The sequence below is a fragment of the Strongylocentrotus purpuratus genome, unplaced genomic scaffold (assembly GCF_000002235.5).
Source record: "Strongylocentrotus purpuratus isolate Spur 01 unplaced genomic scaffold, Spur_5.0 spur5_scaffold_1, whole genome shotgun sequence".
NCBI lineage: Eukaryota > Metazoa > Echinodermata > Echinoidea > Camarodonta > Strongylocentrotidae > Strongylocentrotus > Strongylocentrotus purpuratus.
The window spans coordinates 33,747,753-33,775,192 of record NW_022145594.1 but is presented as its reverse complement, the minus strand read 5'-3'; the positions used below and the strand labels follow the sequence as shown (position 1 = coordinate 33,775,192).

At 36.0% G+C, this 27,440-nt stretch overlaps 1 protein-coding gene across 6 annotated transcripts in view; it reads left to right on the top strand.

Annotated features, from left to right (window-relative positions):
* The window catches only part of LOC576882 (rho guanine nucleotide exchange factor 12), a 114,976-nt gene that overhangs the window by 50,515 nt on the left and 37,021 nt on the right, over positions 1–27,440 (top strand). For 3 of the 6 annotated variants that reach the window (XM_030978108.1, XM_030978105.1, XM_030978104.1), the window contains 12 exons: positions 572–679; positions 1,650–1,748; positions 3,259–3,301; positions 4,009–4,246; positions 5,009–5,177; positions 5,699–5,810; positions 7,165–7,302; positions 7,797–7,883; positions 13,526–13,552; positions 16,674–16,879; positions 20,349–20,432; positions 23,073–23,125. In XM_030978108.1, coding sequence (XP_030833968.1) covers positions 572–679; positions 1,650–1,748; positions 3,259–3,301; positions 4,009–4,246; positions 5,009–5,177; positions 5,699–5,810; positions 7,165–7,302; positions 7,797–7,883; positions 13,526–13,552; positions 16,674–16,879; positions 20,349–20,432; positions 23,073–23,125 — 1,364 coding nt within the window. Of the gene's footprint in view, positions 1–571; positions 680–1,649; positions 1,749–3,258; positions 3,302–4,008; positions 4,247–5,008; positions 5,178–5,698; positions 5,811–7,164; positions 7,303–7,796; positions 7,884–13,525; positions 13,553–16,673; positions 16,880–20,348; positions 20,433–23,072; positions 23,126–26,213; positions 26,226–27,440 lie in introns of all 6 variants that reach the window. The other 3 variants (XM_030978107.1, XM_030978109.1, XM_030978106.1) reach the window with 3 other exon arrangements.

Sequence of the window (27,440 nt, the reverse complement as noted above, 5' to 3'; positions counted from 1 at the left end):
GTTAGGAATTCGCATAATGTAGTGGATTTGATTGCTGAGCAATTGTCAACTTACCTCTTGTCACCTAAACTGAACGGTGATTCAATATTTGCTTCGGCTACAATTCCTCCAGGCTTCATTTCGTCTAAAGTATAGGGTTAGGGTTAGTGTTCGGGTTGCATTTGGGATTAGGTTAGATTTAGGGTAATGGCTAGGAAAACTATAGGAATTTGGTTAATGTAGGAAGTTATCACTGAGCAATTTTCGCAGGAGCAAGTGTCGTACAAGTGTACTTCACACAAAGGTCTGGCTCTCTTATATGGATATTGTGTAATAAAAATATATATTTGTTGTTTGTTTTTGTTTGTTCTTATGTTCTTAGCTTCCCCTGGTGCTTTCTGTGGGAAAGGCCCAAGGGTCGTACGAATTCAACGTTCCCTTTTTCCCCCTCCTTCCAGGCAACTTCAGGAAGGGCAACATGGGAATTTGAATCATTTTTTCTTATTCTGCATTTCATATCTTCATTGTAGTGTATCTTTGGAATGCTAAATAGAGAATAATAATTATTGTTATTTGTTGAATTCTTTTCCAGCCTGAAGACCATGGGCCATTCAATGAACTTGATCAGCTGCAGAAGAAGTCGGCACACATGGCAGTATTCATACACTATCTCATATCCAACAGCGACCCCTCAAGTCTGGTAAGTTGAAAAGCCATCCTCGGGCTAAACCCTCAGTCAGACCTCACCAATACTATAATGATGACTGTGATAATACATGTAAATCCCTCCCAAATACGCCATTTTTAATGTAACCAAATTCAACGTGTATGTCTTTGTGAAGTGCCTTGAAACAAACATGTTTCATTCACCTGTTACAAATAATTGTTTCTTTGATACTTAGAATGCTAATTGCATACATAACCTGTTATGTCAAGCCATCATGTTTGTCCAACCTAGCAACAAGTAATGTTGCAATTCGCATTCTGATTATTGAAATATAAGGATATACACAGTGCCTCCAAGAAAAAACCAAACCGAGAATTATTGATGTTTTATCATAGCTTAATCACAATTATAATTAATAAATGACACATATTTGTAAAGCTTAGATCCTCTTTCATTAGATTCAACTCATATGATGCATATTTCACGCATGAGTGATTAAAAACAATTTAAAGAGAGGAAACCAAAAAGTCATTTGGCGGGCTGTATCTGATTTCTGATTTTCAAAGAGAAAATCACATTTCTAGAAAGTTCGTTTTCTGCGCTTTCATATGACACCTCGATCAGGAAAAATGAGCCAGGAATAACTAAGTTCTGTTTGTTTAAAGTAATGTTTGCATTTCCATAATTTGATTAAACAAATTCGTTTTTACTGGCTGCCTGCCGTAGCAACAAACAGAGTTGACAAAAGACTTAAATCCGTTTCGTTGACGATCAGCCATGCTGAAAGAACATGAAGAAGGAGAAGAGAAAGAGAAAGAGAGGAGGAGGAGGAGGAGGAGGAGGAGGGGGACGGGGGATAGAAGATGGAGGAGGGGAAGAGAAAGAGAAGGACAAGAAAATGAAAGAAATTTCAGAACAGCAATTTTCTTGATTCGCATTTGATTAATCAACATGTATAAAAGTGTATCTTTCTTTTCTTCCCTTGTATTTTTTCACATTACAGTTTTTCTACCTAGTAACAGATTCATATGCCAGCGGTAACTTGAGGGATATGAAGAAATGGGTCTACGATATCTTTTCAACTTTCTTGGGAAGTGGAGGGGTAAGTAGGGGACATTCCTAAATTCATACTAGCCAATTAGAAGGGTTGAGTAAATCAAGTAAAAGGAAAGTGACAGAAATATCATGATGAGTGTATTACTGTTTTTTACCAAGAGATCGAACTACTGTGCAGTTAAAGGCATTGTTTAACGATGTTAAATCTGAGATGCACGGCCCTGCGTGTTATCAGTGTCTGTGATATGGTGTAATATTGAAGCCCTAAAATAATCGCGCTTTAAAATGATCAAGAAGTGCCTCAAAAAAGTAAAAATCTTTGAGTGACCGGTTTTACCATACTCGTTTTTCCCAATAGACTGTAGTGTTATGAAAACCGTTCAGCGAGCGGTTTTCAAAATTTGTAATTCCAATCATTAATATCTTGATAATCAGACAGACAATTGGATTGTAAAAGTCATGGAGTTCCTGACTGACCTTAAGGTTTATAATTATCATTGCAGCATGAGCTAAATCAAGGATTATTTCTAAAGGATCTGAGACAAAGTTACCGGATCCCTTTCAGCAATATTTATCAGTGATTGACAAGTCAGTTACAAAATGAAACCAAAAGAACTCATTAATTGTACTATTAAATTCCCCCATAGAAGTCTATTGAAAATATGTGTCTTTCAATACTATTCTAATGGTTGAGGAAGTATTTAACAATATATAAATACTACTGTACTCTCATACCAAGGAAATAGACTTCTCTGCTTCAAAAGAACTTGGATTTCTTCATATATACATTTTATACCTGAGAGATATATTATAACCACTGCCACTATTACAATTACAAAACTGTATTACTACAACAAAAACAATGACTATTACTACTAATAATTCTTCTCCTTCCACACATGCTTCTTTATTCTATTTCTTGGTAATACTTGGATCTGATGCGAATAGACATATGCTCTAATATATATGGACCGTTTTCCAATGTAAAGTTTCTTCCACGTTAAAAACTTTTAAAAGTTCTAAGTAAGAGGGAACTAGTGATATAGTTGGGTAGCATGCCTATTTACACAATCCTACAATGTTTACAAATGATCTTCAACCATTTCTGTGCCAAACCCATTTTAAAAATCCTGCATCCATTAGAATCTTCAGCCAGCTTTTTGTCAATTTCTGATATCAATCCGGCTTCAAATGTCAAATCTAATATTTCCGTCACTTTTCAAGGTTTCTTACCCGGAAAAATGAAACGGATATTGTATTATCTACATTATATTGCTACATCAATCAAATATATTGCTACATTAATCAATCCAGGATTTTTTTCAGAATCCCTTTAACTTTAGTAAAACCACCCTTCTGGTTTGCCTCTTGATAATGCTTCATTCATTTTCATTTTTTTAGTCATGTAGACGTTGATATATTCTTTAAATGTATGTCATTCCTCACAGTATATTTCTAAATTAATTGCTTTCATTGTTCCGATGACCATTTCAAATCACTGATAATACATCTTGTGCACCTTTCTCTCTCTCGTTTTCAATTTTGAATACATCCAGCCTCTAAGAATACAGATGGATGAGAGTCTAGTGAACAATATAGGTAAGTTGAGAAAATATCAACATGGAATTGTAAGTAGAAATGAAAATGAGTTTGGGAAGTGTAAATTGAAATGGCAATGGAAATAGACATGGGATTGGAATTGTATATGGAAATTGAAATGGAACTAGAATAGAGTTGGTAATAGAAATGGAAATGGAAATGGGATTGGAATTGGAAATGGAACTGGAATGGAGTTGATAATAGAAATGGAATAGTAAGTGGAAATGGAGTTGGTAATAGAAATGGAATAGTAAGTGGAAATGGAGTTGGTAATAGAAATGGAAATGGAAATGGGATTGGAATTGGAAATGGAACTGGAATGGAGTTGATAATAGAAATGGAATAGTAAGTGGAAATGGAGTTGATAATAGAAATGGAATAGTAAGTGGAAATGGAGTTGGTAATAGAAATGGAAATGGAATTTTAAATGGAAATTGAAATAGAAATGGAATTGTAAATGAAACTAAAAATGGGACAGGAATTGTAAATGAAAATGGAAATGAAGTTGGTTATAGAAATAGATATGGAAATGGAAATGGGATTGGAAGAGTAAATGGATATTGAAATGAAATGGAACCCAGGTTGGTAATAGAAATGGAAATAGAAATGGAATTGTTAATGTAAATGGAAATAGAGTTAGAAAGGAGATTGGACTTGGAATGAACATTGTCACTTATCAAGCTCTATCTACCCCTCTCTTTCTTCAGAGCATACCATCAACACACAGCAGAACAATGAAGAGGCAATGAGGAACGTCTTCATCGCCGCTCGCAACGTTGCCAGGGAGGAGGTGGACGACCTCCTGGCCGACTTCCGTCACACGAGGGCGCGCGGTCTGGGTTCCATCTTCGGAGACCAGTACCTGACCAACGAGGACATGCCAAAGAGCCAGGAGCTGAAGATTGTGGAGTCGACGCTACTACCCCATCTTGACAGGCTTACTTCGTGAGTTATCAATGCTGCTATGTTCTCTTCACAATGAAGAAGAAATCGGTTAAACCCTGCTATAGCTACAACCTTTATAGATATACATGTACCACCTTTCTGTAGAGACTGTTTTTATGCCTCCGCAACGAAGTAGCCACAGGCATTATGTTTTCGGGGTTGTCCGTCGGTATGTCTGTACGTTCCTTTTTCGTGATCGCGTTATCTCAAGAAACGATCGATGGATTCCTGCCAAACTTGGGTCGTGTATGTATCTTGCAGAGCCAATGAAGTGTTTAGATTTGGGGGTCATCAGGTCAAAGGGCTCATTTTGTATGCAAAATAGCTTGTAATCACGATATTCTGAGAACCTGTTAATGGATTACAATCGAATTTAAATTTAAAAATTGCTTGGTTTTGGTTTGTAAAATCGCTCTATGGGGAGGCATCATTTTTTACTCTGCGCAGTCCAAGATCCATCTAGTTTTCTTCTTTTTCCCATGTTATTATATTTCTCATGGAAACTTGGCTATTAAAGATCAACTGTTTTAAAGGCCACTTTTCAGGTCTCCCCTCAGAGTTCTTTCTATACAGGTTAATTTGTAATTGCAACAAAGATAAACTAGAGCCAGTTTTCTACTGAAAACAGTTTTAAGCTGTCTGATCCCTTCTTTTGAATAATATTCTCTCTCATTCTATCTCCACTTCCTTCTCTTTCTCTCTCCTCATTCTCTTACCCAACCCCCACCCCTCGCCTCTCATTCTCCTGTTCCCTCTCTACAGATCTGAAGTAGAGAAGGAGCCCAAGAACCAGGCCCTTGCTGCATCACTCAACACCTTCATGAAGCAAGCTGGTGTGAAGAACACGACCGGTAGTGCCCTAGAGAGGGCCCCTAGCTTCATGAACAAGGACAGAAGAGGGCCCCTCAAGTTCCCCCGCTCCACCAAAAAGGTTAGCTCAGCTCAAACGTTGATTGTACCTTTCTTCGGTGGAATAATACAATTTAATAACTATATTTCATTTTTTATTTTCAAGTAGATCAACAACAAAAAATCATCTGTACGGAAAGCGAACTTCCATTTTAAGATTGCATGTGGCGTTGTTTTTGCAGAAATGCACTAGATTTCTTTTTAACCTTACAATATTATGAATACTAAGTAAGAAATCATCTCGTGATATACTAAGGCAGTAATTGTTCAGCTATCAAATTCTTACATTAGATTTCTGATAGTTAATGAAGATCATGTGTACGCTGTATTGCTTTGCATAAAATGATAATTATACACACTGTTATCTGTCATGTTTTCAAGAAAACAAGTATTTGAACTCTGCTTCACAACTGTAGTGGTTTTAAGACTCTCAATTGATGAATTCTTGCTATAAATTTTGTTTTGCCTTCAAAATATAGAATTTTTTAGCATGCTTTTCTTCACAAACTGAACCTTTGTCATTCTTTTCTCTCTCTGTTACAGCAGTCGGTGAAAGGTCACGTATTTCAAGAGAACCAGTATTTAAACACCACTTTCTGCAACCAGTGTAATGGTTTACTATGGGGCATTGGCTACCAAGGCCTTCAGTGTACTCGTAAGTTTTGCCACATTTAATATCGTAGTTTTTTTTCCTGAAAGAATGGTATCATACCTGCCAACCCTTACGAATAATCCAGAATATTCTGTTTTTCTGGATTTTTAGGACCCCAAAATCCAGAATATTCAGATTTGTCAAAATTTCAATTTTTTTTTATTTTTTATTTTATTTTTTAAAGCCAAATTAAGCTTGTTTTATCATGTGCCACGATGTGAGAGTTCACGTATTGCGTGCATTGAATGGCTGCATGATTGAGCAGCGAATTTGTATTCACTTTTGTGTACAGATTTACCGCGTATTGCCAGTTACACTGCCGCTTCATGCGCGAACGCCTGTTATGGGTACAGATTTCTTATTTTCGAAGGCATACCGTGCTAAAGATTCCTAATTCTTATTTTCAAATGTTGGCAGGTATACAGTATGCTTACATTCTCAAATGTTAAGCATCCATTTTAAAGAAAGGTTGTTCTTGACCCCCTGAAAGCTTGTCTGAGACTTGCCCGACATAGCAACACGTTATTTATGCATACTGGATTCCAAATATTGTAGTCCATTCATTAACAACAGGTTAAAGGGAATAACTCATCACTCGGTCCCCAGTAAAGAAAATCCTTGAATTTGAATATTTTAGCTAACCGGTCTTTTGGGGGTGGGGAAATGGATATTCCAAGGAAATGGAATGGTCCCCAGGAAAGAAACATCCATGAATTTGAATATGTTAGTAAACGAGTCTAGTCTATCCTAATATAACCTTTCTGTCTTTGTCTGTGTTATTCATTGTTTCTTTCTATTCCTTTTTTAAACCAAATTGAAGGGGGGGGGGGAGAGAAAGCACAAGTGTAAATTTTCTTTAACAGAGTTAATTTAAATATGTAGTTTAAATATGTCAAATGATTAATTAATTTAGTCCTCCTAGACAACCCATTTGGCAAATTTCACTCAATATGGACCAAGAGTAGGCTAACTTCTGCTGAATACCCTGTTTAAATATTGGTGTTAATTTCATAAAAGATCCACAGATAGTATGAATTTGATGGAGTGTATTGTCTTTCACAAATAATCAGTTCAATGTACTTATCTCAAGTGAGCCAGCTCCATGTTTGGTAAAAAATTACTACAACACTAGATAATCTGAATTACATGGAATGTATGGAATAGACTGCTTATCAGATTGTGAGTTGTATTTACAAGTCCGGTCCATTCCCTAAGCAGATTTCAACCTTGAATATACCTTGAATATACCTTGAAGGCCACACCTCGCCATCGTGGTGATGAAGATCCCATAGAATTTATAGTTCTTGAAAGAACCCAAGATAATCTGATTTCTTGAATGGAATGTATTTCTTTTCAGATTGTGAATTTAATGTACACAAGCAAGGCCCCTGTCTGGAGCAAATTACCTCGGAATGCCCGGGCAAGAAGAAAAAGAGGGACAAGGAACACAGAAAAACAAAAAGTAATTTCCCTGCTAACATTACCATCGGCCAAGGTAAGCATTTGTTTTCCTGTTTTTACATCTGTTAACATTTTATTGTAGTATCAAAATATCCAATGTCTGTGTTTATTTATTTATATTTTACACTGTTCTATACTTATTAACATAATTATATAGTATTATCATATCCATTATCTGTAGTTTTCTTGTACACAAATGTAAACTAAACAATTTTTTTTATTAGAACAAATTACAATAACTGTTACGTGTATGAGCTACTGAAATCATGGCATTTGATTGGCTCAGAGCAAACTTGTCATAGAAATTTTACATTTGTTATTGATAACCAGTTTTATGAAATAGGGCCCAGAACACATTCTTTCATTACTTTAATGGCTGAAATCAAAAACAAAATGAAGAAATAGAGAAGAATGAAAAGGGAAGAGGGAGGAGGGAGGAGGAGAAGAAGGAAAAAAAGGCCAAACATGATGTCCATGTGCATGGATTGAAATCTAATTTTGTTGATTGAACTTTATCTTTAATACCAGGTAAAGATGATTCCAAGGCGATTCCGACCCCTCTCAGTCCGGCCATTACTAATGTCATTCACATGAAAGGGGACAATGATGAACTAGGTATGTGATATTTTGTTTATATGATTTTCTAAGTATACTTTGTTCAAGATATATTGTAAAACAGCATCTGAGGAACTAACACTTCAACAAGCTCTGCTTCTAGTTAGTTCCTCTTTTCTCCTGTTATTTCTATGATATTTGTTGATTCATTGTATATTTTTGTAATATACTTATCTATTGTATTATGTTTTGCATGAGAAATAAAATCATTTGAACATTAAGTAGACTTCATTCTTCATATTCACGAGACTCTGTTTAATCTTCATGCATGGAAGAGAAGTAATCTTTTTTGCAAGACATGGAAAAAATAGATAAGGAAAGCTATTCTTTGCTGATGAAAGATGATGATGTCCCATCAAATATTTTCCGGTTTTGTGCTTGGTGTTATATTGCATTCTTCCCCTTCTTCTTCTCTCCTTTTCTTCTTCTTCTTCTGCATTTTCTTCTGCTTCTTCTTCTTCATTTTCTCTCTTTTCTCCTCCTTCCTATTTTTCTCCTCCTTCTTCTTGTTTTTCCCCTTTCCTCTCTCTCCCCTCCTCTTTTTACTCCTCCTTCTTCCTCTTCCTCTCATCCTCTTCTTCCATTAGTCTTCTGTGCATTACATCATTGCACAAAGTCACTGGTATCTTATGTGCATTGATGAGGTCAACCAATGATTAGTTTACATCATCATTGCATAAAGTCTTTATTATTTTATATGTCTCGCCAAGGTAACTAATCTGCATTCAATATTTAATTACTTTATATCGAAAGGTCATTAATGACAATGATACTGGTCCTGGCATATTATGACCAGTATCGTTGTTGTAACGTATGGATAGTTTGTATATTTGCTGTAATTACACTCGAAATCCAACCATGAGGTAAATGATATATATCTTTCTTGGTCACACCGAAATACAGTGTTCATTGTTGAACTATGTTTCTTTAGTAAACTCAATCATACAGAAAACCAGTGTTAGTTGTTGCATTTCTGTTACTGTAGTAAAAGGTGAATTACTCCTATGTTAACTCATAGATATTGTTTATACATTGTATCTGCTGTAATGATACTCACAGCCCACCCCTTCGAAAACTCTGTTTTTTGTCACAGTGACATGACTGATTCAGACATTTTGAAGTTTCTGCAGCTAGAAAGACACTTATCAATGACATTCGATATCATTGAACTAGAGTCGACCTCTACGATGACCTTGTCCTGTTTCAAGTTTTTCCCTACTGTAACATTAGGCCTGTCCTCATCAGCTCGAGATTGCCAAATATCCTGCTATTTCAACTATCCTGCTATTTCAACTATCCCGATCGCAAATTATCCAGTTAGTTTGCGTCTTCATCAGCCCGAAGTTGCAATTAGCGGGATATTTGGTCGGAATAATCATCCCAAGATATCTTGGGATAGTTTGCAAAATATCCCACTATTTGGCAAAATATCCTGCCATTTGTCCAGTGCGTCCTCACCAGCCCAAAGACTCGTACTATGCGCGAACGCTTAGCAAAATATCTCGAGCTAATTTCCCAAGGTCGAGTTTCAAGTTTCGAGGTCGAATCTCGAGCTGATGAGGACGCGAGTTGTAACTTCGGGATTATTTCCCAAATCAGTAATAGCGGGCTATTTGGCAATCTCGAGCTGATGAAAACACGCCTTATTTAAACAGAATCCAAAATGTCATGAGAGACGCCTTCATTAGTGATTAGCGAGGCAGGATGTAATTTGTAATAGGATACAGCATTTATATACTGTTTGAAGCTTCTGTACTTTTGTCACCAGAAGTTCATATGTGTGTACAGATAGTGCATATTCTAAAAGGAAATTACAGTCTGTATTTTCTGAAGGTTTGTCAACATATGACGCGGTAAACTGTTTTTTTGTTTTGGGGTTTTTCTTTTTAAATGAGGTATTAAAGCATAATACACTTCACATTTCGGTATCATCTAAAACATGGATAAGGACTAAATTTATTTATTTATTTATTTATTTGTTTAAAAATATTTATACAAGATAACAATATCGACCAAGGCTGTTTATGATCTTGTGTGAGGCTACCTTTATTTCATCCACACCTGATATTCACTACATATTTACATCCTCTAAAGGCTCGTTCAGATATTACATAATAACCCCTCCCCCCAAAAAAACTTTTTTTTTTAAACATGTAAATGAATAGCAACTGTGTGCAACAAAGTATCCTCTGTGTTATAAGATACAGAAAGGTGAAGCATATTACACTTGAACGTCATACAAAAATTATTTTAAAAAACAAACTTGTTTTACCGCTGCATACTGAACTAGGCTTAACATGTTTTATGTGAACATGCCTCTAGTCCTACAGATAGCGTGCAGTAAAATTGTATTTTGAGAAGGATGTGATGTCTTTATTGTCTCATTTATGGCAAAAGCTACTTGCATGATTGATATAGCTATTCATAATACAATATCAGTTTCATTTTTCCACGTAAGAAACCTTGAAAAGTGACGGAAATATTAGATTTGACATTTTTAGCCGGATAGATATCAGAAATTGACAAAAAGCTGGCTAAAGATTCTTATGGATGCAGGATTTTTAAAATGAGTTCGGAACAGAAATGGTTGATTATCATTTATAAACATTGTAGGATTGTGTAAATAGGCATGCTACCCAACTATATCACCAGTTCCCTCTTACTTAGAACTTTTAAAAGTCTTTAACGTGGAAGAAACTTTACATTGGAAAATGGTCCATATATATATTAGAATAAAGAAGCATGTGTGGAAGGAGAAGAATTATTAGTAGTAACAGTCATTGTTTTTGTTGTAGTAGTACAGGTTTGTAGTACCGGCAGTGGTTATAATATATCTCTCAGGTATAAAATGTATATATGAAGAAATCCAAGTTCTTTTGAAGCAGAGAAGTCTTATTTCCTCGGTATGAGAGTACAGTAGTATTTATATATTGTTAAATACTTCCTCAACCATTAGAATAGTATTGAAAGACACACATTTTTAAAAGACTTCTATGGAGGAAGTTAATTGTATAATTAATGAGTTCTTTCGGTTTCATTTTAAAACTGACTTGTCAATCATCACTGATAAATATTGCTTTAAGTAATACATTCTGAAACTGAATTTGTCTTGCATAGATGGCATTGTAATTGTATTATTTTTTAAGTGATGTCATTGAAGTGGTGGTATTTAATGAGTCCGGTAGTACTCATCGAACATTGTTATTAAAGTTGATGTTCATTGATTTTAAAAACTAACTTAATTTCATTATTGCAAAGTTGAAACTGTGATTCGACAAGGTTATCAAACTTCAATGCTTGGAAACATTCGAGGTGATTATTATTATAAATTATAAAACGCTTAAATACAGCCCCGGCATAGCACCTGAAGAGCTCTCCGAACGCTCCTGAGATGTGTGAGATCACTGTATGGACACGATTTGCACAAGCAGACGATGTCCCATGACATCACACACATTTTCAGTGCCTGTGTTTACATCTTCTCTTGAGTTCTTTCTCTTACTTCACTACCGTCAGGCTAAAATTATAATCTATTGCCTCACTCTAAACCCCGCACACGGTTTTATTTTGATGACAAATGCAGCGATACAAAAATAAAGGAATTTGTCGCTTGTAAACAAAATAAGACGGTATTGAATATTCAGCTGCACACAGCGCGGTATGTTCGGCGTTTCAAGAGGGAACAAATGCCGTCCTGATATCATTCCGGGGGGTTTTCAATTTGAAAGTCTGGTTTCTTTGATCGTTAATTAACACATATCCTGTGTATTTACAAGCAAACGATTTTAGTTATCGGAATCGGGTCATATCCCCCTTTGAATGGTTTGACATGCCATTACATTTATATACACTAAACTCATTATAATTTGAGAAATAATAGCTTTGCAATTATGTTCATTCTCTATGGGATGTCGTCTGCTTGGGCAGTGTTGGTCCATATAGTGACGTCATTAAAAACATCGTTATTTTTCCGGCGAATCTCTCGCATATCTCAGCTGCTACTGGAGGTGGTTGTATTTGTATTTTTATAAATCACCCGATATGTAGTTGACCTAAAACTTGTACGATGGCTATCTGTTAGCTTACCAGTTTCTAGTGATACATTAGTTGACATATTTGTGATTTTCTTTGAAGTTCACCTTTAATAGGTTGGTAGGAAATAAATGACTGAAAGTCATAGATTTTTTTTTCTACAACTTTTAGAAGGGTAACTATTGTTCTATATTTTTTTAATCTGTCACTTTTTATGATTCACTCCGTAGTCTTCAAGGAATATTGTAATGAATAAGTTTTTTGAATTTTTTATTTTTTATAGTAATCCAATTCGCTTTCTTCCTTTTATTTTGTTAGTCACTCTGTAGTATTCATCAAACATTATTTAATATAAATAGGGTAGTAATAAGATGACAGAAAGTACAGAACTTTGAAGCCTCTTGAATTGTTTCTTCTTTTCTTAGACTACTTGATCACTTTATGAGTTACACTATTAATGAAACATTGTCGAATAGAGTAATAATGAATTATAAGAAAGTTCAGAACTTATAGCCATAGCTTTGCTTCCGCAATGTACACAGTATGTATTGGTACATGCAATGTAATCCCCTTTCTGACCATTATTTTATGTGTCACCCTATATGATTCATGGAACATTGTTATTAATAGGGTAGTAACAGGATCGCAGAAAGTAAAGAACCAAAGCCTGTTGGATTGATAGCATCGATACTACCATCAACAATCCCATACATCCTAGTGTTACATGAGATCCACACAGTTCCATGCAGTTCAAACAGTATTAGCGTGGGGGTCGATGAGTGTGTAACAAGTACTAGAACGAAGCGTAGTTCTTTTTCTTATGTCAATCAAGGACATTCATTTATATTTGACGTGCCACGGAAGTCATAGACTCCTATGGGTCTCTCTTAGTACTTTTTGAACCGCGCTGGTTTATAACTCCTTCATTTTTTGTGAATGTTGTTCTCAAGTTGTATTTGATGGAGTAGAATAAGGATATTCCTGTGCAGATTGGATTATCTTTGTAGTGTGAATGAGGTCATTCCTTTTCTGTATAGATAAGAGGAATTTGAATGTATAGAAAAGGAAGCGTTCACACAAGAATCTTTGCCTGGATCCGGTCACGATGCAGTGTCAGCTCCTTGCATGTTGACAGATTGTCTTCAGAAGATTATTCTGATAAACCTGATGTTACGGCTGATTATTTGTGACATTTAACCATCGACTTTGGGTTACTATAGGCTTCATGTACAAGTACAACCTTAGTTTTCATTTGTTCCAATACGTGTACATGTATGAACATGACTTTGAGTTTGCGTTTTTCAGTGAAGGTGAATGTGACGATGTTTATATTTAACCGGAGAGCAGCGGCGTAAGAAGAAATCTCTTTGGCCAACTGGATAAGCTACACACTGTATTGCAATCATCTTGGAAATAAACTTGGAAATTTACCTTGAAATTTACGTGGAAATTAACAATGCTAACTACAATATCTTCAGGAATGCTGCAGTAAAAACTTCACTGTTTTTACACAGAGGAATAGTTGGAATATTGCTGTTAATGTACTCCTTACTAATCAATTATGTATCGCTTTTCTCCTCGATTGCTTCGTCATGCCATTATCCATACAGCGCAATTGAAACAAGATTCGCAAAATGGTAGGAATTCAACAGTCTTCAATCCCTTTTTTAGATTTATATTTTTTGCAAATGCAGCATGAAATGTTTTCTTTTGAATTGCAGGAAATTTATATGCATGTTTTACAGCTTTTTTTTTATTATTTGCAATTTGCAATTTACCATTTTAGTTTGAGTTTTTTTTTAAATTGCATCTTGAACAATTCAGTCAACTATATAGTTTTTATGTATTGAATTTTTGTAGCAATGCATAATAGACTTAGGATAACATTGATGCCTGTTTAGATATTGATGTGCTTAAACAAACAGATTTTCATCTGGGTATTCTTTATTTACTTGACGTTTCATTTTTAGTTTATGTTCTAATACTGTGAATAGTGAATGATACATGTAGACAGTTCATTTCCCAGATACGCATGATTTTACCCATGTTTGATACATGTAGTAGTACAAGTACTGTAGATGAAACTCCAGAATGAATTTTGACTGAAGGTAACCCTGTCCAGATGCAGCATGCCAGGGAGTGTTTGGTTATTCAATTTATTTACAAGCATTTTGGGAATCACATTTACATTGCTGATTAACCCTTTGGCTCCTGGGGCGGTATTCTGAACCCTGTGTTATCTCTAATATTGTTGTATCTTTAAAGATAAGATAAAGTTGGTATTCTGAACATTGTTGTAACTTTTGTGTTATCTTTTGTTGTATCTTTTCTCTCATCTTATTGGCCGCGCCTGCGCTCATACTTTGGTGCGCTTGTAATTGTGCGTATTATTAATAAAGTGGCATTTAATTCTCATTTGCATATGCGCACGGGAGATAATATGTCGAGATAATTGGTATTCTGAAAGTTGTTGTATCTTTTATCTTATCTTATCTTGCATGGTATTTACAAAAATATTTACAACAGGTAGGGGGTTGTTGTATCTTTCGTGGTGATATAATGGCGGCAATATTTTTTGCCCAGAACCAACTTCGTGCCAATAGACGAGTTAGAAGAAGATTGTGTGTTGACGGGAAACATCACAGATGAGAACTTTCTAAGATATTACATGCTAGGATAGGACTATTTTAATGCTCTCATCTTAACCAATATAGTGAAAGCGTGATTTGTCTTCATGATCCACATTCAACAGCGCATAATGATGACGCGCGTAATAAGTGCTCAAATAACTAATTACGCCCAAGATTAGTATGCGCTAGGCGCATCTTCAGATATGGCATAAAGTATTCCTATTGGTTGATCTACTTATCATGCTTATATAAAATAGATTTTGATTGGTAGGGTCCATAAAAATGGGCGTGTCATCAATGGTCAAAGATAAGATAGAGGCGGTCCTTCAAGAGATAACACAGGGATAAAACAATGTTCAGAATACCAACTTACAACAATATTAGCGCTGTGTTATCTCTGGAAGATACAACAAAAGATAACACAAAACTTACAACAATGTTCAGAATACCACCCCTGGGACCAGGTTGCTCCTGTATTAAGTCCATTGGAATTAAACAATTCAGTAGTCAATACATTAAATTCTTAGTACTGTGCCTCCCAGCTTGCACGAATGTATAATACATGTTTCCAGCACAATAGCAGATATTGAAAAAAAAGTGCTGAAATATTTTATTGCATTGGACTAGACTGTACTATATAGGTGATCATGTAGGTGATAACCTGTATAAAATGCTTGCAACACAAATAAGATTTTTAATTTATGGTGAAGCTTTGGTTTATTTGCATGATTGGTGATTTCTTTTACTTTGATTTGGGGGTCATAATACGAGAGGTATCATTATTACTTGCTACATATGTTTTATTATTAATTTGATCATTATTTAATCAATGGTACAGTGTAATTTGAATTATAGATGCTGGCTTCAAAATCAGCTTTTCTTTTGATCATTTTGAATGCAAAACAGATTACAGATATTATCAACTCATATTAGTACATGGTGTAATTGATCGATTCTTTGTATCAATGAAAAGCCTCTGTTTGAAACTACTGTGAAATTGGTAGAGAAGGTGGAGGTGTTGCGGTATAGTGGTTCATTTCCTTGACTCTCTGTCCAAGTTTTGAGGGTTTGAATCCCAGCCCTGCACTGACTCCCTTTGGCAAGACATTTATCCTCATTTGCCGCACACCACCCAGGGGGGGGGGGGGTGTTTCACAAAGATCCTATAAAGTTGAACTTATTTCTAAGTTGGACTTTACAATTAAGGAAAGCTGTTAGCATCTTTGAAAATATTTTGTAAAAGTTATTATAAAAGGCTTTAAATGTTGATTCAAATCATTCACATTATCTATTATCAAGGAGATTTCATGTTCTTGATATGGAATTTATGAAAAATCTAAAATACTTGAATTTTTGCTTTTGAATATACTTTATTTAAGGCTACAAATGGCTCTCCATAATGTTTAAGTCCAACTTAGGATCTTTATGAAATACCTCCCTGGTGTATAAAAATGGGTACCTGGCAATGCTAGGGTAATAATAACTGCAGGGCCAGCAGGAAGAGCTGTTCCCGAGATACTTTGTTGCTACAGATCCCATCTATCAAAACAAAAATAATGCTAGGTGATCGAGCATTTGCTTGTGCAGCCCCAAAACTCTGGAATAACTTGCCATTTGAAGTCAGGAAATCACCATCTGTAAACGTCTTTAAGTCAAAACTGAAAACACTTCTTTTTAATTAACTGTACCGTAAATCTAAGCATATCAGGAGCTCTTGTAGCGCAGTAGAATATATACCTAATGTTGGATAGTTTCTGCGCTTTATAAATGTACTATTATTATTATTATTATTATTATTAAGATGTTGACTATGGGAACCGAGTGGATCCTACATTAAGTCAATGGGACTGAGAGAATTCAGTAGTCGGTGGGTTAATACTGATGTGGTTCCCCGAAGTAAGACCCAATTATTACTGTATATATATATATATATATATATATATATATATATATATAAAAGTCCTTTTAGACAAGTCATTCGTTTAGTTATTTAATACTGTCACAGCTCAAATTCATAATTTTGTCAGGTTAATCCAATTGCCGCTTTGAACTGGATGATATCCATACTAAGCCTATTGGGAATAAAAGAATTCAGTGGTTAACATTTTGTTCTTTATTTCTCTCGCAGTTCAAGTCGCCAAGAACATTGACGTCTCCAACATGGTGGACCAGTTTGAGAAGAAGGACAACCTGCCCAACTCGACACCGGACAGCGCGGTATTGTCGCCCTCAGGTCCGGACAGCCAGTCCCAGGGCGATGACCACAGGGAGGTAAGCAAACAGCCCAAACAGAAGAGGAACATCATCAAAAGATCGGCTAGTCTCAAGTCTAAGGTTGGTCCCGCTTTCTGCATGCCATTTTTTGGTTACATGTCCTCTGTTAATCTAGTCTGTTGTCCCGCTAGTGATCGCAAACATTTTTCACAAGAGATCAGCCAGTATTAATCCCAAGGTTGGTCCCGTTGTCTGCATGCCATTTTTTGGTTACATGTCCTCTGTTAGTTAAGTCTGTTGTCCCGTTACTGATCACAAACATTCATTTTTCACAAGAACTCGGCCAGTCTCAATTCTAAGGTCGGTCCCGCTTTCTGCATGCCATTTTTTGGTTACACGTCCTCTGTTAATCTAGTTTGTTGTCCCGTTAGTGATTGCAAACATTCAGTTTTTACAAGAGATTGGCAAGTGCCAATTCTACATTTTGTCCCGCCGACTGCATGCCATTCTTGGTTCATGTTTTATCTTGCCGCTTTTTATTTCTTAGTTATTGTATTTGATGAATGGAAATTGACTGGTCCACAGCAGAAATATCGATCAGTAGTTATTCTTGTTTAAGGCTGTTTATTGACATTTAGTGTATTGGCTTGTTGCCCAATTGTGTTTTCTGTTGCCATTTTGACTGTTCGGGTTATTGTTCCATTGGAACACCAGCTTTTCTTGTTGGATGTTTTAAATTATCAATTTTTGATGCTTAGTTTATTATCCAATTGATGATCAGAAATGGCCAATCTCTTGTAACAGGCTCTCACAGTTTCAAATCTGAGGTTCATCCTGCTGACTGCACATCATTTTTGTTCCATGTCATTTTTTTGTCGTTTGTTTCTTATGTTTCTTGCCCTGTTTCGGATTGGAAATGGCCAATCTCTTGTGAAAGTTGTTAAAGAGATATCGGCCACTCTCAGTTTCAGGGTTGGTCCCTCTGACTGCATAACCATAGTTGTTCCTTGCCGTCTTTTGTCCTTCAAATACGTTAATTTGGTTTGACGTCCCATTGCAGAGCAGAAATAGTCAATTTTCATCAGGCCCACATGTACAGTCTCTTGTTAAATGTTTTAATAGTTTGAACCAAACATACTCCAGTGACAATTGCTCTGCAGTCAGTATCTAGCTACCCCAACGGAATCTGTAGTTGAAAAAAAAAGTCAGATTTTTTTTTTAAACCTGCCATCTACTGCTTGCTGGGCAGGGACTCTACCACCAGGCCATCACTGGTCCACGGCACTTGGTGCAATCGCCCAAAACTTATTCAAAACAATTGAAACTACTCCTAGGATGCCTTATATTCAAAGAATCTATTACTTCATCTCTGTTCCAAACACATACATAATGGTCCTAACCCAGACCCTTGCTCTTTAACCTAACCACAACATAATTGCAACCCTAACATTATATCTATGACCAAATTAATCCTGGAGCCATTGTCCCTGGAGCATATATGTCGGAGCACTGATTTATCTTGCCCTCGTAATTTATTTTCATCTGTTGTTGACCAGTACATTTTGACTTTAAAGTCCTGAATGGCTTTTGTAGTAGCATCTGTCTGCAGTTCATTCGTGTTTCAAGTTGTCTACCGTATTATCATTTGTTACTTTGTTATCCTGTCGCTGATTGGAACTTGACAGTCCTTTTTGGAACCATTTCTTTGTTGTTGATGATTTACCTCAGTGTATTGGCCTTTTCCCCATAGTTTTGTTAGATATTTTTTATCTTTTCTTGTTTGTTAATTTCATCGACTTGCTGTTTAACTAAAAATTTATCAGTCGTTACGTTGAAGGAAGCACCAATGTTCATGTGCACTCTATTATTTTGGGACGTTATGTTCTCCTTAATACCATTTGTTTGATTTCTTCAGTCTTTTGTTACTTTGATAGTAACATCAATCAGTAGTTGTTTGTTTTCCTGGTACATGTTTCATTGTTTTATTTCTTATGTCATTCACCGATTGCCAATTGAAAATTTCTCAGTTCTGAACGTAGACATTGGTCTGCAATTTTTATTTTTGGTTAACACCTTCCATTGTCAGTTAGTGTTGGCCTATTTGTGATTACTAAGATTCATCAGTCCTCGTAAAAAATTGTACATGAGTCTGTTGTTCATTCTTGTTTGATGTTTTCAGTCATTGTTTTGTTTATTGCTATGTTTCTGATTTGGAAGAACCCAGGCTGCAGTCTACTTGATTTTTATAGACCATTCATCTTGTTGAATATTTTAAAAAGTCATTTTGATTTATTTTCCTATCACTGTCTACAAAATTGGTCAATTTTCAACAAATTTAATGAAATATGAGTTTCCTCTGTCAACGTTGTATTGTTGCTTATTTGTTTCATTGTTGTGATATGAAATAGGGATGAAAAGCTTCCTTTGTTATTGTTTTGTATATGGATTTTTATTTTGGTCTTTTTGTTTTGTTTTATTTTGGCGAAACCTTGCTTATGAATTTTTTTATTTGAAATATTTCATGATTTTCTTTGTTAGGTGTGTTGGTGTGTTCGGGCAGAAGTAGAAATTCTGATGGTGTACATGATGGTGGTATGCTAGTGTTAGGGCTTTTTGTGGTGATGTTGCATATAAAGAAAATGATGATGATGATGATGATGATGGTTCTGAGTAGCTGAAGAATGTTGGAATGAATACATGTGTGGGAAGTTTTGTTTTTCTTGTTGATGTTATTCCTTTTTCATCAAGTTTGTAAGAATTAAAAACAATAGTTTGAAATATCTTTTGCATTTCCCACTTGGCTTCCATATGAGCACTTTAACTTTCTGTTGCTCTTATTACATATCATCAATGTAATATTTTGTTTCACATCCATCATACATAAATATATACTTTCTGCTATTATCAGCCGGTGTTTTATGGTTCAGTAGCATGGTTATTATTTTGTTTGTATTCATAGTTACACTGTTGCTGTTTGAATGAGAGATAATTAAATGTGGAGTGTTTAATCATGAAAGAGGAGCGTGATAAGCCATAGGGTACAGGGTGCATCATGGGAGTTAGGGATGTTATAAGCTACTATTCATGGGGTGTATGGGGGATGTGATAAGCTATGATGTATGGGGTATGTATTAAAGTTGTGCGGTGAAGTTGAGGGATGTTATAAGCTATAATACAGTGGTGTATCATAAGGGATTAAAAAAAAAAACCTGTAGGATAGGGTGTCCATAGGAGCAAAGGTGTGTGATAAGCTACTATTCATGGGGTGTATGGGGAGGATGAGGGATGTTATAAGCTATGATGTTTAGGGTATGTGTTAAAGTTGTACGGTGAAGTTAAGGGATGTTATAAGCTATAATACAGTGGTGTATCAATAGGGATATAAAAAGCTGTTGGATGGAGGGTGACCATAGGAGCAAAGGGGTGTGAAAAGCTACTATTCATGGGGTGTAAGCGGAGGATGAGGGATGTTAAAACCTACCATATAGGGTGTATGGAGGGTGTTATAAGCTACCATACAGGGGTGCATGATAGGGGTTGAGGGGTGTGCTAGTGGAAGAGAGACATGTGTATTCCATCCCTTTTACAGAAATCCACATCCAGCAGTCTGGAAATTGAACATCACAAGAAGAAGATGAATTTTATCAAACGATCATCAAGTCTGAAATTAAAGGTTAGTTAGAGATAGATCATCAATAGGTCTGTTTGTGTTTTAAAAAAATGATGGTGTTTTCAATAGTTGTTCTTTTTTCAAATAAAATAATAATGATACTAATTTGGTCACACATCATTTTTAGCCAGGTTAACAAAACTTGCGGAAAACTTACGGGAAGGGCTCGACACTTACAGATCCCACATCTAAGTATGGATCCCCCTCCTCCGGAATTTTCAAAATTTTAACAAAGGACTTTCAGGTCCAGTCCTTAAATAAGTTGTACTCCTGACCCCCGAGGATAAAAGTTAGTGTGGAGCCATCTTCAATAGACCTACACTTGTCAATCATAATGTTAACATTTTCATTTTGATGTAGTGGATACTAACTCATTGACTAGTGTGCGGTGACATTGATTTTTGATTAATGCTGTCGTGATGATGGTGATAGTGGTGGCGATTATGAAGAGGAGGATGATGATCCTGCTGCTTATGATTATGGTAGTGAAAGTGATGATGAGGATTATTATTATGATGATAAGTATTATGATGATTATGATGGTGATTTTTAGTGAAGTTTATGTACCCCCTTGAATATCTTGACCACAACCTCCCCAGTCTTGATCCTTGCTTCCCTTGTCTGACCTTTCTTCACCCTCATTGCGCCTCTTTCCTTACCCCCTTCCTTACCCCCTTCCTTACCCCCTTCCTTACCCCCTTATTATAACCCTCTACTCCTAGCACCCAACCCCATAAGAGCTACATCATAACTCCTTTAGACCTCTTTACCTCTTAAACTTGCCCCTGTATTTACCCCTTTAACTCACCAGGCTTCCCCTACCTCTAACTCTTTTTGACCTTTCTTCACCCCATCCCCGCCATTTTCGCACCCCATTCTGTACCCCCCTACCTCCAGTACCCAACCCCAGAAGAGCTACATCGTTACCCCTCTATACATCTTTACCTTTCAACCTTGCCCCTCGATTTACCCCTCTAACTCACCAGCCTTCCCCTACCTCTTCCCCTGTCTGACCTTTCTTCACCCCTATCCCACCGCCTTCCGTACTGCTTCCTAACCCTCACCCTGCACCCCTTTACTACCGGCGCCCAACCCCTCAAGAGCTACGTCATTATTACCCCTATCAAAGTCATTACCCCTCTCAAACCAAGGGACCCATCAGAACATACTTTGAATAGTGCAAGTCTTAAATGTCATTATCAGTGTGCCTGCCAGGAAGGCCGTGACCAGTGTTCGTTGCTTGCTAGAATATGTGGACTATGTTGTAGTGATGGGTTGTAAGTACATGCACTTTAGTTTATCTGTGTCTTAACGTCTTTGAATTGATTAAAGAAGCTTACAATGATATTCTGATGACCACAATGTCTTCCAAGTTCCATTTGCCATTTGGTCTTTGAATTGAAGTGCCTTCTTAAGGCCTAGCAAAATTAAGCAATATGTTGTTTTATGGGAAAGGTATAAATGATGATGGTAATGCTGATGGTAATGATGATGATGATGAGAAGGGGAAGGAGGAGGAGGAGGAGGATGTGGATAATGAGGATGATTAGGAAAAAGAGCATGATAAAAAATGATAGTAATGATCACAATGGTGTTGATAATGATGTTGTTGTTGATGATGATGATACTGATTTTCATTATGAGGGTCAGTGATAAGTACTTTTTAAATAAAATTGATGCTTTCCAATTGAACTTGAATATGATAGCTGTCAACCTTTTCCATTGTCAAACTTTTCCATTGTGGACTTGTCTCCCTATTGTTACATTTTTAATGTCATAGATTTAAATCCATCACCATATCTAGAACTTTACAAACGGAGAGGCGGCCATCCATTCCTTAGAACTCCATAGTGGAACCATCTGTGTTGTACACGAGTCATATATATATTCCTTTAGTATATTCCCATCCGACATCGCAGTATTTTTGTGCATCATGGAACATGTCGTTAGAGAAATACATATGTACTTTTGTGTGAATTGTTGGGAAGTACTTCCTGTTAATACCATCTCTTTGTTATCACATTTGATTTTTATCAATAATTACAATGTATGTAATAATAGTTTGTGGTATTTATTTATGTGTTTTTTATTCCTGTAATCTTTTTAATATGAAACATATCCTGTTAGAGTTGTTGGATGGAAAGAAACCAGAGGAAAAAATGAATACATTTTTTTTTCCTGAGAAATTTTGTTTGGCAAATGAAATTTGTTTTGGAATTTCCAAACATGCTTTTGATGTCTACATTTGAGTAATTCATTTGATTCATTGTTCATTAGAAGTCTTATGCAATTTTTGAAACAAGAATATGTATCAATTTGAGACTGATGTAAATTCCTTTTAAAAACACATCAAAATAGCATATCTATAGATGAATAGATATTGGGTAGATAAGTAGATAAATAGTTTATTGATTAAAGAAACAAAATCATGAATTGCAGTGATTTACATTGAGTGCAAAAAAAAGAAGATAATTAGCATTGAAATAATATCTCCTTTGTTTGTAATGCTTTGAAAGCCTGTTTCTTAGAGAATTCATGTCAATGATAGTGCTATTTGATACCAAAACAAATTTTCCATATTTATGAATTTTAGCATTATTATGTGACCTTTGACCTCTAATTTCATTGATGTATCATTTCTAGGGAGAAGAGAAGAAAGAAGGAAGGAGAATTAGTGAAAACAAGAGATCAAGAAGGTGAGTTACTCTTTTAATTATTTTTTTACTTTTCAGATCCTTTTAATTCATTTCATTTATAGATTTGCTAGTTTTCCATTGGATGTAGTAATTGATAGATATAAAGTAATGGTTCAGAATGTACATGAATTGTATTAATAACGATTCATATTTGTATAGAGTAATATTTGTTTATGACAAGCGAGTAACGATAGATGCATTTCCATTCCATTTCATTCAGCCTCTGTTTTTTCAAGCCACATGTTTGCATTTTAGTAATCATGATGATATTTTCATTATGATTAGAATTGTAGTAATGATTATCATTATTACAAGGGTTATTATGTGAGATTTTGTTTGAGAATCCTGAACATGACGATAATATTTTACTCCAAACATTGATTTGCTGCAGCATTGTAACTAAAGTACCATCTGTTGAGTGGCAGAAGGGCTTTAACTCCTAATGGGCCTGTTTTCATCAGACCAAAGTTACAAAATAACCTGATGTTTTCCCGCAGCTTAAAATTGCGTCTTCACCAGATCAATACGTTCGTCACAAACTAGCTCGGACAGGCGCAAATTAGCTATTTGGGAAATAGCGGGTTATTTTTGGAAACGAGACCAAATTTCTCGGGATATTTTCTCGACCAAATAGCCCGCTAATTACAACTTCGGGCTGATTAAGACGCAAATTAGCCGGCTAATTTGAGATCAGGCTAGTTAAAACAGTGGGCTAGTTGAAACAGCAGGTTATTTTTGCAACTTCGGTCTGAGGAAGACAGGCCTAATGAGTTAACGCTCTCAGCAGGAGACACCGATTAGAGTTTGGTTGCATGGATTTACTTTCATGTTGGTTGTGAATGAGTTAACTAATGAACGCACCTTGTGTCTCTCTGTGAACAAGCACCCTTAACCGAGGAGTATGCATAACATTGTGTCAGGGGGGGATAAACTGGGGCTCGGGGTGAATTAGCCCCCAAAATGCCAAAAAGAGCCCCAAAAAATGTGCGTAGAGTTCAATGCAAAACAAATTAAAGAGTGTTATTTTCATGCAAGCAAGGTTGAAAAGGAACCCCAGAATTTAAAAAATATTCTTTCCCCTGCATTGTGTACTACATTGACAAAAACTTTGATAGCCAGAGGGGCAATTGATTTATTGAATTTCGATTGATAGAATCTAGCATTAATCATATACTTTGTGCAATTTCAACTACAAAATCGAAGTAAAGCAACGAATAGAGATGTAAAAAAGCTTTTCATCTCGACTCATCAGAGTAAATTGCAAGAATGAACAGATTTTTGTGTTTCTGTTCATTCTTGCGATATATTCTGATAAGTGCAAGGCAAAAGCTACAGTATGTCTGTATTTGTTACACTTTCCCCCTAGCATTTTTCAAACTTTTGAACCTGTTATGTGCTGCGAAATCCAATTAGCATGTTTTGTGACTTGCTTCATTCGCCAATTAGCACAATCATGTAAATAAAATGGGATAGTGGATGAGTATTTCTAATCCCTTTGAATCCTGATACTAGTACAAAACACTTCTTGGGAATTCCCCCACATATTGCAAACATACACGGGCCACTTCCCATGTAGATTTAATGCAGGAATTTGAGTAGAAAGTGTACAATGAGTATTAAAAAAGGTATGATTGGTTAATGACAGATAATGTAAATAGTCTGTTTGGAGCCAGAAGGTTATTAACTCATGTACATTGATGCAGAGTAAATGCCCTGAACAAACTGAAGGTCTGTGCTAGTAAAAAAACAGGTCAGATTGATGACAGTGAATATTTCATTGAAATAAACATAACATGTTATGAGAATAATAGGTTTAACGGGTGTGTAGAATGCTGTAGGGTACCAGCAAATATTACATTCATGGGTACTTCAAAACAAACAAACAAGCTATTTTATTCACACACCACGCATGTCGAACCTACATGCTTTTAAAGGTACAAGAGAGAGAGAGAGAGAGCGCCTGATTATTTTATTGATTTGAAACAATTGCCCACATTTTTCCATCCTTTTTTTGTTCGGTTCAAAGGGTTTCAAACTTTGCTCAGAATTTAGTCTGGTCCTTTGATCCTTTACATAGGACTGCATGGTGGATGTTTAATCTTTACATCTGGTATTCACAAAAGCAAATTTTGACCTGGCTCTACCCATTCATTGAAATCGAAGTGTTGGCCACTTCAGGTTTCTTTGGTTATGTAATGAGATGAATACCTAGAGATGAATATAGAAAATTGGTCAGTTTTGACATGAAAAGGAAAACTCAATCACATGCTAATAGTGTGGATTTGGAGCCGGATGGGTTTTTGATGTTTAAACAGCCAATTGGCTTCAAATGTATGGTATATGAATTTAATTTATTCATTTTCCGATATAACTGGAGTAATTAGCATAGAATCCAGAGGTTGACACTTCTACTGTATAGTTTAGTGGACTAACTTTCCCTCTTAATCCGGGCCTTTGATCCGGCTTATAGTTTGCTTTCAAGAATGCATCCTTTTTGTCAGAGCCAGAAGGGTCTTAACTTCTTTACATGGAGGCTGTTCACACCGCAATGAGATAGCGCGGTCTCTCGTAGCACCCCCTTTTTTCTAGCGCGCGCTAGACCGCGCTATCTCTCGTGGACCACCCCCAAGAGGTGCTCCAGTGGCACGCCGTTTTGGCTCGCCGTGGCTCGCTGTTGGGCGGACCGAAACGACGTTGTACCTTCCAAACCGCAGAGATAGCGCGGTCTAGCGCGCGCGTGCTATCTCTGCCGGTGTGAACAGCCTCTTTGATACAGAGTTAAAACCCTTCTGGCTCTGAACAGACCAGGGACCTGTTTCACAAAGCCTTTTTTCAATGACAAATGACTAAAATCAGTGACAAATCTGCTGATAACCAATAAGAAGCAAGGATTTCAGCAGCTTATAACAAAAGTTGTCATTTGTCACTGATGATAAGTTTTGTGAAACGCTCCCCTTCCTTCAAGTGTCTGTTTGACACCCATGTAAAACCGCACTCTCCAAACACATGTTATCTCGGTTTGGTTGCACCCAAATTAAAAACAAAAACCTTGTCTTGTTTTACTCACCTTCTCTTTTGTTAATGCAAGGCTATCAAAAAGGTAATACAACAATAGAAGATATCATCTGTTTTGGAGCTAGAAGGGTGTTAACTCATATTTAACACCGAGTTAACACCCTGCCAGCACTGGACAGAAGTTATACAGTATATGTATACATATTTATATATGTGTATTGGTGTAATATTGTCTTGTGGCGTCATGTTATGCTTGTTCTGTACATTGGCTGTATATACGTGGCACTAATTTTACATCCTTGATGGAAGATTGGTATTATCTTTGTCAAATATTATTTTGTTATAAGATATTAGGGGGTCATTTGAGGGAAGGGAACTGGTAGGAGTTTGAGTAGTAGGCATTTTCATATTTCATCTAATTTGGATGAATATATGAAGCGTATGGTCCTATAGATATTCATGCAACAGGCCTTCCCTAATGCCCATCAAACGGAAACCCTTGTATACCTACAGAGCACAAGTACTTTATTTAAACGTGCACTCAGCCCTATAGGTGGTGATAACTAGAAAATAGATTTTATTTTTTGAAGTGAATGTTCATGTGTAAAACAGAATTGAAAAGATAATAAATGGAGTATACTATTTACCTATATGAAGGCTCTATGAAGTGAGTTCAATGACATAATCTATCTTTGCTAGGGACTTTGAATTTCTGCATCATTATGGATGATCAGTGGTTTGTTATCAGTGGGTAGGAGACGAGCAAGAACAAGGACAATTTGAGACCAAGTTTCTGTAACCCCCCCCCCCCATAGAGCCCCTCTTCCCTTATTCTTTGAATGAAGAATAATGCTTCATGTCATGCCCATGTAGCTTACCTCTTATCTAGGGTTTTAAACACGTATATTCCCTTCTATTCCTGATTTGTTCGATCCCAAATACACAATGATTTCTGCATGTTGTTTTGTTCATATATGCTTTTTGTCATTATTTATGTTATGATTTTGTTATGATTTTGTTATGCATCGTTATATTCTACTTTGTGGAAATTTGTCTGCATGGTTTATAACAGTTAATGTTATGATTGTGAAATTTCAGTTGTTGCCCATTCTAAAGGCATGTTATTTTACTAATTTTTATGAAATTAGGAATTTCCAACTGTCAATTTAACTATCAATTTGAAGCATTCTTTCCCCTTCGAATAATTTTTTAGAAGTTGAATTGAATTGAATTAGATTTGAATAAAAGATATAAGCTTTTTTTTTTAATCCAAGTACTGTACATACATTTGATATTCATT